This window comes from Episyrphus balteatus, chromosome 2, assembly GCF_945859705.1.
Source record: "Episyrphus balteatus chromosome 2, idEpiBalt1.1, whole genome shotgun sequence".
Lineage (NCBI taxonomy): Eukaryota > Metazoa > Arthropoda > Insecta > Diptera > Syrphidae > Episyrphus > Episyrphus balteatus.
Window position 1 is genome coordinate 84,346,429 of NC_079135.1, and position 19,001 is coordinate 84,365,429.

The 19,001-nt window shown below is 29.0% G+C and overlaps 1 protein-coding gene across 2 annotated transcripts in view; it reads left to right on the top strand.

The window, feature by feature from the left end:
- LOC129911006 (uncharacterized protein DDB_G0283357) overlaps positions 1-19,001 on the top strand; it is a 171,932-nt gene that overhangs the window by 43,998 nt on the left and 108,933 nt on the right. The window contains exon 1 of one of the 2 annotated variants that reach the window (XM_055988646.1): positions 17,646-18,061. The exons of the other annotated variant lie outside the window; for it this stretch is intronic. Within the exon in view, the coding sequence (XP_055844621.1) occupies positions 18,037-18,061 (25 nt within the window). The 5' untranslated portion in view covers positions 17,646-18,036. Of the gene's footprint in view, positions 1-17,645; positions 18,062-19,001 lie in introns of those variants that run through there. 2 annotated transcript variants of the gene reach the window in all.

A 19,001-nucleotide genomic window follows, 5' to 3' on the forward strand; every position in this document is an offset into this window, starting at 1 on the left:
GACAACAGTATAAAAATAAATAGAAATCAATAGAAATATAAAGAAAAACATTATACCAAGAATAACATTAACCGTCTGTCAATTGCACAACTCACATTCTCCTTTAACTGTCACTTGGCATCCTTTAAGCCAAACATCATTTTGTTAACTATAAAGAGATGCAGTATTATTGGCCTTGCTTGGGGATTGATGTGACATCGACGCCATCGTCATTTACTCGTAAACATAAACTAACTTCCACAAACAACAATATTTCTTATATTTTTTTTTTTCACTTTCCACTGCATTATAGTCCTGTCTTGGCAATCTTATTAGCGTTAAGTAAAAACAAATGTCTGACTTAATAGGACTTTGGTATATATCTATCTACTCCTAGGTTATATGAATTGAATGGCAAAACATAATAAAATCATTCTAATGGAAGATATTTTTATTGCTGACGCAGTTTGTGACCTTAGTTAATGTTAATCAGAATTGAAACCGAGAAAGAAAACACATACGTTATTTTGTTTAATATGCCAAAGCCTAAGGCAAATGAATAATGTTGTTTAGTTTAAGATTCATTTATCTTAGAAAAGGTCCTGAAATTTTGTCACCAGAAGGCTGGAGTTTAAAAAGTAAAAGTGATGAGATGTTTATCATTGTGAGATGAATTTCAATTAGGTAAATCGAATGCTTCAAGAATGAGTTATTGAAAACGTAACAAAGGACGTAGTCCTCCTTTTAAAATTTATTATGAAAATGTTGATGATACCTACTTACCATACTTCAAAATTGTACTTTTCTCACTGGGAAACTCAGCCAATTGAACAAAAATAGAGGCATTGCCTTGAATTCTCAATTGGCCCAATAATTTGGGTATAGCTGTCATATATCTTATTACTCTATTACCGTCAGCTTAATTAAAAAGATAAGATCTTTAATTTTGTTTTATTGCATTTTCGATAAGATTAGATAATTTTGTTTATTATTAAAGCGTTTTTTTTTTATTTTTTGGGTTGATGATATTAATGTAAGTTTTTCTAAATTAAGGATTTGTAACTATATGACATGATAAATCACATAAAAGTAGAATTTGGCTTATTATTATTATTATATGTCAAAGAGTACCAAGTTCTAAAGTTTGGGTTCAAATTCGGATCAATAAAATTTTGATTGTTATCTTGACAATTTTTCTTTCATTTTTAAAGTTATTTCAAAAATTGCCAATTAAAAAATCAAAATTTTATTGATACAAATTTGATTTGAAACCAAACTTTAGAACTTGGTACACTTTTACATCTCAGTATTTTTTTTGCCAGCATAATTTCAACATAGGAGAACTTGGCTCTTTTTTTAACAGTACCTAATGTTTTTGTTGTGATTTCACTACTTTTTGTAAGGTATGGCTGTAAAATTGAAAATCTCTATATTTGATGAAAATTCAGTGAAAATGAGCGGTTGCCACGCCCCCTGGCTAAAATTCTCAAATTTTAAATTTTTACCTGCGATATAGGTATATATACATATCAAGTTATGCATTCGTACAAAAAAAAAAGTTGAGATAACATTTTTCCATGACATTACGATGGTAGAAAATGCCAAAAACGTGGGTCCCGGAAGTCCGTCTGTCTGTCTGTCAGTCTGTCTGTATAAGGAGCTACAGCCTAAACGGATGTACCGATTAATGTCAAACTTGGTATGTAGCGTTATTTGGCGACTCTCCAGAGGGGTTTTGGGAATTATTTTTTTTGGACCAAAAATAACGGTACTTGTCATATACCGATTTTAGTCTATAGTTTAGTTTATATCTCGAAAACGGCTTTAACGATTTTGTTTAAAAAATTCAAATGTTAGTTTTAAGCTAAAGGCCTATCTTTCAATGAAATTTTTTTTTTTTTTTTGAAAATCATTATTAACCCTCTGTCCTCACACGGGTGCGAATTTGGCAGGACAAAAATGAAAAGTGGTCACAGCAAAGTGTCTTTATAAGGGTGAAAATACATTCTTTTTGAATTGTGAATACAGTACCTATTCGAATTCTTCGGAAAATTCTACATCAATTTCATATATGATTCTCCATAAAATAATGAGACCGAAAAAAGTTCTAGCGCCATGAAAAAGTATAAACCAAATTCGCAAAAAAGAGGTGTGTCTACAGAGGGTTAACAGTACCTGCCATAGAACCGTTTTTTTCAAATCCGATTATCTCCGAAACTGCCTATTCGATTTCAACGAAACTTTTTGTGAAGAATCATTTATATAGTTTAAATATAAACCAAAAATAAAATTTACAAAAAAATAATTTTTGGATTTAAAATAATTTTTTTTTTGAAAAATCAAATTTTCGGAAACGGGACATTGAAGTTTTTTGAAATTTTGTTTTTAGATGTTGATTAGTGATTTCTACAAAATGGCATACCAATTTTATTTTAAAACTTTTTTTCCAAAAAATTATTTATAAAAAATTAGTTTTTTAAAAAACGGCTCGAACGATTTTGATTTTTTTTTTTCTAAAAATGCATGTTAATATATCAATTAAAACTGCATACTTGTTTTGGAGGGCAATTTTATTTCAGATTTTATTTTATTTTTTTTTTAAACACGAATTTATTTTTTTTTCCAAATTTCTATATAAAAAGTCTTAAAAATTTAAGGTACTTTAACTCTAAGAGCAAGTTCGTGCGACCCAGTCGTGCATTTTATTTCCTTTATATAAACTACCATCTCAACCATTCTACCAAATTTCAAGATTCTACGATAATCAGAAGTGCACTAAAATATTTGATGAAAATTCGTCGAAAATGGGCGGTTACCACGCCCCCTGAATTGAAAATCTCAAATTTTAGATTTTTTTCCTTTGTGTACACCACAAGTCAAGTTTCTACTATAGCTGGAAGTTCTCCATAATTTTGATGATCTGTCAGTGAGTCAATGAGTCAGTTACGGTTTTCGCGATTTTTGAAGTTCTATATCTCAGAATCTACTCATCTTCTTCTTCTTCTTCCTTTTTCTCGGCGCTGTTATGATCTCGATGTCGAGGGGATCATAACCTTCCCACGTTACTGCTTCACACTAGTGATCCGCCTGTGGGGTTCGCCGGGTTGACCTCAGAAATCGGCGGCAAGCCTCCCGGTTTTGTATTGTTCCGTTTCTGAGGCCAACTGAATGCTGGTGTTTTTGCATTTGCTTGTACCAGGAGTTTTTAGGCCTACCTTTCTTTTTATTTCGTGTTGGAACGTTATATGATATTGCTTTTTTGACGGGGTTCTCAGGATCTCTCCTTTGAACATGGCAGTACCAACTGAGTCGGTCGTGTTCAATTTTTTGGGAGATGGTATTTTTAACATGAAGGCTTCCTCGGATCTTTGTACTTCTAATTCAGAATCTACTCATCTTAAGAAGCTAAAATTTTGTGAGGAATTTGAGTTTGGCCAGCTCAACAAATGTAGCGAGTTTCTGGCATCTTTGGTGTGGAAGTTAGAGGGGGGTCGAAAATGGCCTGAGTTGTTTCCTGTAAATAAGGGTGTAGTGCCAAAGTTGATAGACCGTGCCCCTTGATTCCTTTCGATAAAATCTTTACTCACCCTTTTGAAATCATTTCGATTTTTGTTGGAGAGACTATAAAATTATTATATAGACAACCATTTATTGATTTGCCTTTTTAACGGGAGGCATAAGTCGTACACACAATTTCTCAACATATAAATTGTTGGTAATTTTGTTTGTTTTGTTACTTCATGAGCCATTTTTGTGAAAAAAGCCTAATTTTAATTAATACCCTTGCAGCACAAAAAAACTTATTGTTTAGCACCATAGGAACATAAAGTTATCCATTAATTTATTTGGTTAGACTAGAGTGATAGTGATAGATATCTTATTATTGTGACTTTAAGAATGCAAAGCGAATAACCTATGTTTTTGAAATATTACGATTTGTTTGTATAATACAAAACAAAATGTTTTATTAATTTTGTCTTAGATTTTATTTTGTTGCTTTGTGTTATAGCCAGTTATAAAATTTTACCTTTATACCAATCAATATCTTAAATATCAATAAAATATTATAATCCCCAGTTTGAAAATGTCTATTTAAAATTCGTCAAAAGGAATAAATATAATTAATATTCATGGCCATTTACCCTACAATTAGTAACAGTTTTTTTTTAATTTCGATTTTTTCAAAAATATAAAAATAACCATTCATCAAAGAAATTCAATAAAGAAAAATATTGACCAAGCAGCAAACTGGTCCTTAATGTATACCTGCATAAATTAAAAGAACAAAAAATTGAAACACACCTACAGGGCCAACAGGGGAAAAATAAACAGCACCCAAAATACTTTCGAACGAAGGTTGGTTGGATCTAATTGACTATACGTCACCTTCTGTCCCACCCTTCAACTGGTTGAAAACCTTTCAACTGACATTAAAAATATTTTTAATTTTATTCCATTTTAAGGTTGGATACATGGGTTTATATAAATGTCCTGCTGGGTATTTTCAAATGCTATAATTTTTAATTTTAGCCTTAGGCCTGTTGGCCCAACAACAAATGTGAGCTGAGCATTTTATTTTTCAAATTCAAATTAAGTAAAGTTTGCATCAAAGTTAATGGATTTTTGCGGTTAACTTTAAATAGCTCAATTGTGATTTAATGAATTCAGGATTATCTGAGTTTTTTTTCTAATACAAAGAGAATTTAAAAAATAAATGGAAAGGATCGCAAATTGTACAACAATTTTTGAATTTTTTCTTTGGGAAGATTTCTTTTTATTTCTGATGGGAAAATTTGTATCTGGATTATAATTTTTTATTGATGATGAACATTTTTCATCCTTTCACGTAGAAGGTAGAATATTTAGGTATCCAACACTTTTACCTACATATATGGTGCATTGGTGCCCTAATGGTATCTAACCCAATGGTATCTAACTCTCTCTAAAAAAAAAAACACCCTTTAAACCAAAATTTTTGTAATGTAGTCATCTTATTTTTTTTACGATTTAACAATAATTTTACTGAACAATTATTTTATAATATACAATTTGCTTGAAGCTATAGTTATCTTAAAATTTACATTGATTATATTAGTAATATGCTGGCACAAAAGGGGCCTAACTTTTTTACATTTTTTCTTGCTCTATACTATAGGGCAAGTATTGGTTTCGTGTCGAAAAAAAAAATGAGATTTTAATCAAAACCAACATTACGATGATGGAGAATTCCGAAAAATTGGTTCTCGCAATTCCGTCCGTGCGTCTGTGGATCCATCTGGACACATTTTCCCACCCTAAACGCGTGGACGGATTTTCTTCAAATTTTGTACAGATGATTTTTATAGAATTCTAAAAGTTTTTTTTGTTTTTTTGTTTTTTTTTTTATATCTCACTTAGAAAGTGTACCTACCTCCCATAGAAATTTTTCAAGTTATACCAAATAGCTCGAAAACGGCTCTTACAATTTTGATAAAAAATTTTGTGTATAATTTTACAAACAAGATCCATTTGAAAAAAATGTTTTTTGGAAGGTTACCAGCGGTAACTGCCATAGAACCGTTTTTTTTTTTTGGTTTAAAAACATCTCTCACAAAACTTACCCGATTTCAACGAAAATTTTTATACAAAAGCGTTCAATTAACAGTAATATTAAAATGTTTGAAAATTCTTAGAAAACACATTTTTGGATTTTTAAAAAATATTTCAAATTTTTTTGTTTGAAAAATCAATTTTTTTAAAAAGCGGGTTTTTGAAATGTTTCGAAATTTTCTTTTTAAGTGTAAATTAATTATTTCTTCAAAATGGCATACCAACTTTTTTTTTTTATGTTAGAAAATTTTTATGCAATATTCGTAGTGTTAATACATTATTCAATTTGAAAAGGACAAAGTGAATAATATATTGATTTTGAATATAAAATATGATGCTCTGTCATTTGCCCTGAGCCTGAAGACATTAATCTTGAAATCCGACCAATAGAATTCTTAAATATAAGATTTTTAAACCAACACTAGCAAGACTTTTTTTTAAGAGTTTTCATATGATTCAAACTAACAAAATATTGAACAAATAACTCTATAATACAGTAAAATAGGGAGAAAAAAGGGGTAAATCTCGGAATGAATGTTAGTAGAAATTTTTTTTGCTCAATATCTTCCTTTTGCCATTCTATAACATATCTCAAAAGTCTAGAAAAATCTCATGTCCGCTTGTCGCGATTTCAAGGTCAAATCGCGAAATGGAGATTTTCAAAATTAGCAGAAATAGGCTATGGTATTATATACACATATGATACATGATGTCAAGGTATTTTTTAATGCTGATTCCAAAAAATCTAAAATCAAGACAATCTGACGTCTCTGGAAAAAGTTATACCTGTTTTTCATCTGTCAACTCATATTATTATAACAGTTGCAAACTTACTGCCGAAAAACCCTTAAAAGTTATGGTAGATGAACCAAATTTTGCATGAAGATTTTAGAATCCATCATTATTAAAAATCAAAACAATCCATTACAAAAAATATATACACCTACGAAATAATGGTATTTTTTGATGGAGGGGCAAATTTTAGGATATGCACTAAAGAAGATTCTTGTTCATCTTAGGAATAAGTGCTAATAGGCTAATTTTTTCATTTTAATCTTTGTTTGGATATTCTTTAACTACCCTCAAAAATCTAAAAAAATCTCATGTCCGCAAGTCCTAATTTTCTTGGTTTGAAGATAAGGTGCAGATTTTAAAAAATTGAAAAACTACACTTCAGATATTTGTGTCAGATCAACATGAATAAGGTGCATTACTTTTCAGGGATGGTCAGGTTGACTTGTTTGTGAGTTTTGTTGGAATAAGTGTTAAAAAATACCTTTAAATCATGTCGCTTATGTTGGTATACATATAAAAATTTAAACTTTTCTTATTGATTTTTTAAAATCTGCACCTTATCTTCAAACCAAGAAAATTAGGACTTGCGGACATGAGATTTTTTTAGATTTTTGAGGGTAGTTAAAGAATATCCAAACAAAGATTAAAATGAAAAAATTAGCCTATTAGCACTTATTCCTAAGATGAACAAGAATCTTCTTTAGTGCATATCCTAAAATTTGCCCCTCCATCAAAAAATACCATTATTTCGTAGGTGTATATATTTTTTGTAATGGATTGTTTTGATTTTTAATAATGATGGATTCTAAAATCTTCATGCAAAATTTGGTTCATCTACCATAACTTTTAAGGGTTTTTCGGCAGTAAGTTTGCAACTGTTATAATAATATGAGTTGACAGATGAAAAACAGGTATATAACTTTTTCCAGAGACGTCAGATTGTCTTGATTTTAGATTTTTTGGAATCAGCATTAAAAAATACCTTGACATCATGTATCATATGTGTATATAATACCATAGCCTATTTCTGCTAATTTTGAAAATCTCCATTTCGCGATTTGACCTTGAAATCGCGACAAGCGGACATGAGATTTTTCTAGACTTTTGAGATATGTTATAGAATGGCAAAAGGAAGATATTGAGCAAAAAAAATTTCTACTAACATTCATTCCGAGGTTAAACCCTTATTTGACTGGATTACTAAAAAAAGAGGTTGTCTGTAAAGTAGAGCTGTAGCAAATCGTATGTATTCGTTACGAAACGTTACTTTCTAAACAATATCGTTACTCGCATGTTTCGTTACTGGGTACTGAAGTAACGAAACATACGAGATACGAAACACGAAACGAAACGAAACGACCCCATTCCAATTTCAATACTAAATCATCCGATATATGAGATACGAAACGAAGTGATACGCTCAATTTGTCGCATTTAGCATCTCGTACCGATATCGTTACCGTAGTCGGAATGCTAACTCCTGATAATTAGCTAGAGTTTACTTTTGTCTCGATAAAAACAGTAGTGCCAAGGTATAGTTGAGTTATCGTTCAATATCAAATATCAAAAGAGACGTTTTAGTATTTTCTCTATGTGGCCGAAATATACCCATGCCGCAACCAATGTGTTTATGAACTTTTTGTTAATGGTCTTGAACTATAGCTTAAGAATGTACAGAAGTGTTTTGGTTTTTGAAAAAATTTGTTTATTTTCAGTGCAAAATTTTGAACTAAAAAAAAAGGCCGAGAAAACGAGGTTTGAAAATCACTGTCAATAGAAAAAAAAATGAAAAATGTTCCGACATGGTTGCATTGAAGTGTTAATATTCCGAGATCTGCGCGATGTACTTTTGAAATAAAGGTCTCTAAAAAATTGTGATAAGATTACTGAACGGATATAAACAAAAAATTACCAAAGTTTTGTCGAAAAAATAGAAAAAAATAAAAAAAAGTTTCCATGTTTGATAAGAAAAAATCGAAAAAAAAAATCAGTTTAGCTACCTTCAAACTCTTATAACATGAGAACGAAGCAACTTAAATTAATGTTTATGGCCTTAAAATGTAGCTTAGATTATACAAATCGTTTTTGGTTTTTTTCACCCATTCCAACGTATGGAATGGGTGAATTTTCATCTTCTCACGTCATTAATTCCATTTTTTTCATTAACAACCTATGAAAAATTTTATACTATCTGAAAGCTTATTGTCTAAGCTCATCATATATGTATCGATCAGGTCTATGAGACATATATAAAAAGAGCTAGAATTTTTTGAACTCGTTCAAATTTCATTAAAAAAGCAAAAAAAAAACATTTATTTTTATGTTCTCAGGCTATGGAATCAATTTTTTTGGTATTATATAAAAAAATATAATACCATGTGAAAGCCTATTATTTTACCTTTCATATGACGTATCAATCTCATTTCAAAGATGCCTACACGAGAAGTTAGAATTTTTTAAAGTCCACCATGTTAAATTTCCAGACTGAGATTACGGTACTTCCCACACTGTATTGTAATTGTATCAGGATGCTCATAAAAGTTTAATACAATTTCTATCTGCTCTTGGTTAAAAGTAATAACCTGTTGAATTCTAAAATTTTATTTTACCGTTATCTCAAAATTGTGTTTACGAAAATGATTGAAACTTCGCACACATATAGTCGTAGTCATGGTCTATTATTACTTCATTTATTTTATTCCTGTATCTATTAAAGAAAAAAAGATAAAAATAAAAAACAATGAAAATCGGTTAAAAACGGTAAAAAAACGTGTTTTTTAAAAATTTGTTTCTTCCGTTATTCAGTCAAAACTCACTAAACTCCAAAGAAAAGCTAAAAATCAAAAATTACCCAAAAATACCCCTAAAAAACAAGGTCTTTTTCAAAAATTCATATTTCGAAACGCAGAGTGTTGGAAAAAATCCGTGTCAGACGCCTAATTTTTTCCCCTCATCTTTCACCTGGCATCTTGAGAATTGTCTAAAAAAATTTCTTTTACCCAAAATCATCATTTTGTAACTGCCCCAACACGTGTACAACGTTCAAACAAAACGTTATAGCTCAGTTTTAAAATTTTTTAGAATTTTTTCTTAAATGCAGTTGTTCTTAAATTAATCTCATCTATCTATAGCAAATCAATTCTCTACGACTTCGCATTTAGATTTTAGTCCAAATTTCATCTTTCCGTGTTACCCCTGTTTACCCTATTAAATGACGGAATTTTTAAAAATCCTTCAATTGGATTAAGCTTTAGGTTATTATCTTTCAAATAAGCTATAGAAGATTTTTGTATCTCTAATAGTTTATTTTTAATTTTGAATTGAAATTTTTTGCCGCACAGCAAAAGTGCGAGAGTGTAACGTTAGAAAATGGCGTCACTTTTTTGTGGTGGCTGCCATGGTTCATCGATTTATAAGACGTTATCACGTAAAAAAAACTCAAAAATGTTATATTTTGGTCTCTATTTGTCGGATATCCAATGCCGTCGAATAGTTCTATTTTTAGTTCTATTAGATCAGGCGTTTAAAACTACCTCAAAATCATGTATCATCTGACTAAGGATGTTTCATTAATTTAACTTAAAAATGCAACAAAACATTTGTATAATATAATAAAAAAACTCTTCTACACTTGAAAAAATTGATTTTTATAACGAGGAGATACACTAAATATGTTAAAAGTTTCACGTTTCCGTCTAAACTCACACTGCATTACTGATGATCCAAATAAATATTCATTAAACTTGATATCCTTGTTAAAGAATTAAGTTTCATCAAATAAAATCTCAAGGCTCAATTACACTAAAAAAGTAGGTAAAACAAAATGAATGACATTGAATGGTTATCATAATCATCATTATCATCATCACTGTTTGAAGTTTATCATCACACCCGAAGAAAAAGTTGTTGTAGGTATAGGTATTTGTTTGTGGCACCACATTAATAAACACACTATCCTACCGCTATTTCTATAAATATAATTAATATTTACAGAATCTCTGTGATAAATATTGATTTACTTCTATAAGGATGGTGTACATATCGGCTTTCATCTCTCTAAAAGTGCTGTTGATATTAAAATTAATTATTCGAAACCTTAAATGAATTGCAAACGTTAGTTGTATTCAATTCAGGGTCTTCTTGTTTCTATGATTAAATTTTGTATTCAATTTTGTGGCATGGTGTAGGTACGTTATACTATGCTCTGTATTGTGATAGAGAGGACACGTTTCTTGAGGAGATGCTTCATGCTTTTTTTGTGGGTATCTATCTGTACTGTATAATCATGTAAATTCTATGAAGAAAAGCGAGAGAAGGTTATACCAAATTTAATTAATTCCTTTTAATTAAAATTTGGACAACGAAGAAAAAGAAGAAAGGAAGTATGGTTTATTTGAGAATATAGATCTATTTGTATATTTATAATGTCATCATGTGTCTTCGTTATTGAAGATATTTCCTTTCGAAATAAATAATGTAATAAGTTTGACAAAATAGATCTAGTAAATTAAATTAACAAAATGTGTTGAGGGAATATTCACTTAATAACACAAGTTTTAGCTTTTACAAAGTTATTTGCAAGTAAGTGTATCGTATCTTTTATAGATCAAATGGCCTTGAATTTATTCAAGAAATGAAATAGAAATTTTGTCTTTTATTTCAGTTTGAAGAGCAAATACTTTATAAAGATGAGAAAGTTTTTGAATAAATTGAGTAATGGAAGAAGGTTCTGAATTTTGATCCAAAAACAAATTTCAACGAGTTGAATGTCAAAACAAAGCCCTTATTAATACTTTTGGATTTGCAAAAATGATGCTGAGAAGTAAACCATCATTCCAAAATTAAAAAAAAAAAATGCTCGATTGGGTCGCAAACACTTGCCCTTGCTTAACTGCTAACACTTTGATGTTAGTTTACTTGCTGATTTTAAGAACTTCTTATAAATAAAAATGAGTTCGTTAAGTGTGTGTGGCCGATAAACTCGCGTTTGGCTGTTCCGATTTTGGTAATTTTTTTTTTGGTTGAAAGGTATTAATATGTAAATGGTTTGTATAAAAAAAAATAATACATTTTCTCCCATCTTTACATAGCTGTCAATTTGTACGAGTGAAGAAACACTATAGCTTTTTAAAAATTTGAACTAAGCTTAATTTGTAAAGAAATTTATCAAGACAGACTTTCAAAATAATTATTATTGTTTTTGAGTAAAAAAGTAAGTAAGTAGTAAACAAATTAATTAAGACATGGTTTCAAAATAATAACAGTCTTCTTTTAGAGTGGGTCTTTGAAAAAACTAATAGTTGAATTGGGAGAATCGCTCAACTCAAAGGGATTTTCGAAAAATCAAAGTGAGTATAGTGTATTTACCGTTGCTGTTCCTAAACGTTTCGATGAAATAAGAATTTTTTGAACAATTCGTTTGACATGGAAAAATATTAGTGTGATTGGTTTTCCGTGGTAAAAGTAAATATTTCCATATTTTGCTATGGAAAATTGTCCTTAACTCCCATATATGTTCATTAGGGTTTCCGTTATTTCCCAAAGTGATGTTTTCGGGGGAGACACCCCCAGATCGAAAGTTTTGGGCCTAAATACGGGGAATTTAGCAAAAACAAATTTTTTGGAGGTCATTAACCCGTGCCTCTAAGAACATACTTTCCCCATACAAATTTGTATGGGAAATTTTTAACTCATACATAAAATTTTTTTTCTCTCGAGTTAAATCATCTATTTTTAAAATATTTGTTGTTTCTGGTTGGAAAATAGTTCCTTTAAAAGATTACATTCAAAATTTCCCGTTAAAAATTTTTTTTATATTTTATTTCGGTTTTTCAAAATTATTAGCTGTTTTCGTAGTTTTTGCTTTCACCTATCACATAATTTTAAATGCAGTTTTATTGGTTTTTAATTCTTTTCAAATATTGCACTCAAAAATTTGTGTATAAATCAAAAATTTTAATTTTTTAAATTTTTTTTTGAAATTTTTGCCGTTTTTATATTAAATAAATATTATTAAATACTTTACCCTTTCTTGTTTGCAACTTTTTTGATGTCATTTTTTAGGTGAATAATTTTTAAACAAAATTCAATAAAAAAATTGTAAACATATCTTTTGTAGTTCGAAAAAAAAAAAATTTAAACGTATAAAAACGGCAAAAATTTCAAAAAAAAATTTAAAAAATTAAAATTTTTGATTTATACACACATTTTTGAATGCAATATTTGAAAAGAATTAAAAACCAATAAAACTGCATTTAAAATTATGTGATAGGTGAAAGCAAAAACTACGAAAACAGCTAATAATTTCAAAAACCGAAATAAAATATAAAAAAAATTTTGAATGTAATCTTTTAAAGGAACTATTTTCCAACCAGAAACAACAAACATTTTAAAAATAGATGATTTAACTCGAGAGAAAAAAAATTTTATGTATGAGTTAAAAATTTCCCATACAAATTTGTATGGAGAAAGTATGACCTTAGAGGCACGGGTTAATGACCTCCAAAAAATTTGTTTTTGCTAAATTCCCCGTATTTCGGCCCTAAACTTTCGATCTGGGGGGTGTCACCCCCGAAAACATCACTTTGGGAAATAACGGACACCCTAATGTACATATTTCTTTAAATAACCTAAGGAAAATCTTTTAATATCACTTAATTTATAAATGAAATTCAAACAATTTTTTGAAAATTTACGTTTGGATTTGCTTGAAATTGACACTCATTCCGATTCAGAGCTTGCTGATACATTTGTTTGGTCTTCGTCACATCAAATACAGATATTATTTTTAGTAATTATAACCGCTTGCAATCCACTCGAATTTTAGCATATCGAAAGCGTCGTGTGACGTTTAATCCATATTTTCAATACACACATGAAATTTACAATAAAGTTCTGATCTTCAGTCTTATTTTTAAGAATAAAACACAGGCAAAATTAGGAATGGTTGCTCCAAATCGTGCAGAAGAGCAATATTTTCTTGACCAAGTGAAAGGCAATACGATTGCATTGAATCAAAAATGTTTGTGTAAACTAATGTGCCGAAGTTAGATGGTAATCATAATAATTTTGTGTTTTTTGTATGCACTTGGTGGAACGGGGAAAATATTTTTGCTATCATTGAAAAAAAAAAAAAAAAACACCTATACTCCTATACATGGCCAAAGTTTTGCAACAGTGTCAGGCTATTGTGTGGATGAAAGCACAATGGCGCACTTAAAATCACTTGAAACCTTAGATTCCACCTTGATGGATTTACTAGAAAGTCAAAAAATATTTGACAGTGCCATGATCTTTTTGGCTGGTGGCTTTATCGACAAACTTTGCCGATTTTAGGTAACATGGTGCACTGCTGCAGGCAAAATCAATGTCTGTTTAAAATCTTAATTTTTTTGGCTATATGTCAGAAAATTTACATTGGCCAAAAATTCTTGCGTGTAAATAAAAAACTATATATCTGCGGCAAAATTTTCTTAGTAACTATTGGACATTGGTAATGGAATAATGCCATTTTATTCTGAAGGCCAAACTACACTTCCAACCAATTTTTATTGTAATTCAAGTTCGAGGAATGAATTGAATCAAACTGTGTTTTCAAGCATAAAAAATAATTACACAAATTACGGTTTGTTAAATGAATAAGCAATATTGGGTGGTACAGATAAAAATGTTTTTAAAAATCATAGTAATACTTTTGGGCGATATAAATGCACAATTTTTAGCCCAGACAAATCAGTTGACACAATTACAAGTGAAAACGATTTAGAATATTATCCGATGCAGTTATTGAATCATTTGGTTTAACTTTGTAATGGTACCAGACTTCCCGTAAAGAATTTAATAACAACTCTGATTAAAGCTGGCATTTTGTGTGGAAAATTCAAAGACGAAGATGTTTCGATTCATCGAATTGCAATGATTCCGCCAGACTTGCTCTTTGATTTCCTGTTTATCTTGCACTCGCTCTAACCATAAATAAACCACAAGGTCCATTGTTGAAAATATGAGGTATTGGTTTTGAAATTACCTATTTTTGGACAATTTAATATAGGTACGTTGGCTGTAAGCGAGTAGGAAATCCATCTGCTCTTTTTAAAATTTTGTGTACCAAAAACCATTAGAAATGTTCATTACAATAAACATAAATTCTCTTTTTCGGTTTTAAATTAGTTTCACACAGGTTCAATTTTTTACAAAAGCGCACTCAGCGAAGCGGGTGAGGGTTAGCTAGTCCTTTATATAAATATAAAATAAATTTTGTTGATGTTGTGGAAGATCCGACATTTAAGGCAAACATTTTAGGTAAATGAAAACATTTTTTTTGTTATTTGACTTTTTTGCAATTGCTTTCAAAATTACAAAGTTTAATTAAAATCGTTAGAGCCGTTTTCGAGTTAGTTGGTATAACTTGAAAAATTTGTATGAGAGGTACACTTTCTAAGTGAGATATAAGAAAAAAAAAAAAAAAAAAACAAGTTTCAGAATTTTACAAAAATCATCTGTACCAAATTTGAAGAAAATCCGTGCACACGTTTAGACTGTAGAAATGTTTACAGACCCACTTTTTCATAATTCTTCATCATCGTATTGTTAGTTTTTATTAAAACCTCAAAATTTTTTTCGACGCGAAACCAATACTTTCCCTATAGAGCTAGTAAAAAAACAGCTTTCATAATGTTGATAGCGGGCGCGAAACACTCTGTTTTTTTAGAAAAACTGATGATTATATCAGAAGCTTTTTGTTGGACATTGATTTTACAAGAACTGTTATTTTAGGCCATTGAAAACAGTTAAAGAGTTCGTATTAAATGTTCTTCTATGCAATAGACCAAGTCAAAAATAAAGAAAAAGTGCTAATTTTTGAAATGGTTCATTTTTGTCGTTTGTTGACAAACAAAAATTTAAAATTGCATATTATAAAAGGATTCTACATACCGGCTTCATACATCAAATGCCCCCTGATTTAGTAAAAAAATTAAAATCTTTAATTTTTTTACTTTTTTTCATTCATTTTAAAATTTTGTAACCAACTTAATTTGATAAAAAATTTAATTTATTTAAAGAAAAGTGTCTTTGTACCATTTGAAAGTTAGGCTTGGTTTTTGAGTTAGATAAAAAAAAAACTGAAAACCGACCAGTGTTGCCGTTTTCTCAGAAATGCACCAATGGATTTAGTAGCATTTTTAACTGGAGTACCTTTTTTTTTATGCTAAGGAATCATATTCAGCAATAAGAACTCTTGAACGAATTTGTTCTATTTTTGCTCCATAGCTCCTGCCTATTAAATAAACTATTAAAAAAAAAAATATTCAAAAATTTAATGTAACGAAAACCTTAACGTTTTTATGTAAAATTTTGGTTGAAATCGACTAGGTCATTTCCGAGAAATTCATAAATCAAAAAACGGTTAATAAAGGATTCAAATCGTTTGGTATTTGGTATTTTTAATGTTAAATGCTTTATGTTCTGTAGAATAACTGCTTAAAGTATCCCATCAGTATTGAGTACAATGTTAAAATTTTAAAATTTGTAAGAGTAAATAAATTCTAAAAGAGAACTTCAAAGTTCACAAGAAATAAATTAACAGCAGCTTACATTTTTAGTCACCTATCCGTTGAGCACATCCTTTGATGATCCTTTGAAACAAAAATCTATATTGATAGAGTTTTTTTTTTTTGTAAAGTATTTGAACCTTCCATTCAAAGGAAATTAGACACAGGATACTTGAATTACCAGTAAACCTTTCTGTTGCTACAATATTTTGTCAATATTTATTTTATATTACTTCGAAAATTGAATTCAAAGTGATTTTCTGATACCAAAGCAAGTTATTTTTTTGCATTTTAATGATATGTGTACGGTGGTACTTTATGTTTATGGTCGGGACAAATAAGTGCAATAGGAATACAAAATGTTGTGAAGCTAGCAAACAAACTCTTGTGGTAATTTTTGAGAAAATAACAACTGATGCATTTCATTCAAAAAAGGCTTCAGAGAAATAAACTCAAATTGATGTCCTTTAATACGTTCCAGGAAAATAGTTATACAGTTATGAAACATTGCTCAGATCATTTATAGAGGACAGGTTACTGTTTTGTTGTAAATATGGAACTTAAATGAAATGCTTTTTGTTTATTGAATGTTCTAAAGAAGAAACATTAAATGGATATTAAATAGAAAATATCAACAACTCAAATCTTAAACTTGAAGTAAAAAAGTTACGAGATTTTTTTAAGTTATTAAGTTTTTTGTTTTCAATATTTATAACTCAAGATCCATTTTAAGATTCTACACCCAAAATATTTCAATAAAATATCGGAGCATCCTGAGGTAAGGAGTTTTGAAGTGGTTTGCGAGTTTCATTAAATTATTTTATCTTCCACCGCAATCAACTAAAAACAATATCTTCCAACAGAATTTTACTTACAACTTGAAATTTTCCACCTCAAATATTTCATGAACCAAAAATTTCTTCATTTTTTATAAATGCTTTAAAATCTACAAAATATACAATAAATAAATTTAAAATAAAAAATAATAAATCACAGCTTTGGAGAAATATTTTCCATTTTACAAATCGTTTTAAATTTCAAGTTTTACCATATAGCTACTCCTTGAATTTGTATATGCTTGTGTACATTTACCTCTTCTTCTTGTATTTCTCTTCGTCCAATTTCTACACGTAAAGCTTGTATATGTAGGTAAAAGTGTACCTCCTTAAATTCATTTTTCTGTCTGATTTTTTAAAGCATTTTCATACCCGAATATAGAGTGGTTTAAAATCAATAATAAAAATCTGCATGTATGGTTGTGTGTTGTGTCATAGCGGAATAACGAAAAGGAAATAATTTAATGACTGTTTGACTATTCACCCAAAAGTTTTATAATTACTCAAAAAGTTCACCTAGGACACCAACAAAATATTATTGTTTTCTTTTATATCATTAAGTTTTAAGAAGGTAAATTCTGCTAAATAAATCCACTTAATTATTAAATATTTTGTATGAGGGGATAGGGGATAGGGGTTATCTATTAGTTTAATGTTTTGAATTTAAAGGTAACTTATTATTTGTACTACTTTGGGTTTTGGAAATCAAACCCAATTTAAAAAATAAAATGTAACTAAAATGGGTAAACGTCAATATTTGTGTCAAAAATAACCAATAACAATAACTCTCGAACTACAATAAAATTAGCAAATGGTAAAAAAACTGAATATTTATTAAATACCTAAACTTCCTTTTTTTCACTTAGTTTTTATAAAAAAAAAAAAAAAACAAAATTGAGCTTCGTAACTAGAAATTAATAAAAAATAATAAAAACAATTTGTAACGATGAAAATATTCTGAAAATTGATATAAATATTTTAATATTGAAAAAGAATTTGCTGATGATCGGAAGAGGTGAAAGTTCTCCAAAGATGAAGAATATTTAAATTAGTTGGATTCCAACAAAAACGACTGAGTTCAATCGATCACCTATACCTACGAAAAACTTCTTGTTGTTGATTTTGGACGACAACGAAAAATCGGAATCTCCCAAGATGGATAAAATCTCTGAGCCAATAAAAAAAAATCAATCAAAAAATTCGCAGGCCTGCTGTGAAGTAACCCATTGATCTTTGTACACAGATCATAGATGTACTTGTATTGAAAAAACAAGCCATTGGGCCCAATGAAAAAAAAAAAAACATGGTTTGGTAAGGTGGACCTACTTATAATTTTTAAATGAAAACTTTATTTCGATTTTTGGAATATTACCTGCTCTTATAATATAGTAAAAAGCAGTGCTAACTCTAAGCCAATTTATTCTTAAGGTGTACAAAATTATTTTTATTGTAGTTTAATTTTTTTTTTTATATCTACATACATACATACATATGTAACTGAAGTTACATAATCTAGAATGAATTTCAATTGATTTTATTCAATTTGAACAAAAATTATTTACAATTTAAACGTACATATTCAAAAATTGTTTCCTTTTCATGTAATGGTATTCCCGGAAATATTTGTCAAATCGGATTTTTTAAGTCTTAAATTTGTGATTTCAATTTATTGAATTATATTTCAAGTTTTTAACAAAATTAAATAAATGAAAAAAAAAAACGTTGAAGTTTTGAATAAAAATTAAGTTTAAAGGGTTTAAAATTAGTTTTAAGTTTTTGACCCACTTTATAAAATAAATGTTAAGCAATTTAAGGAAAACAAACTGATCTTGTTTGAAGCAAAATACAGAATTTTTTAATTTTTACTTAGAAGAGGTGTCGAAAAATCATACTATTATTGTGGAAATGGTAATTTAAAAAAAGAGGTTTTCTGTAAAGCCGTTTACGGACAATGATTTCACGTGATAACGTCGTAAAAAAACAGGTTGTGTGCTTTTAAAATGAGTCAATTGAAGCGTGTATTTATTTCAAACAATCATACTTTACAAGAAAAAGCTAAAAAAAATTATCTTTTTTCTTTTCTCATTTTATTAATTTTTTTATTTTAAAAGCTTACAAAAAAAATTATACCATTAAAAGGCCAAATATTTCTTCTAAATATTAAAACCAAATTTTACAATGCGCAAAAAGTATTAAAATAATTTATTAAAAACAATCATTTCTTATGAAAAAAAGTGAAAAAATCTTTTCC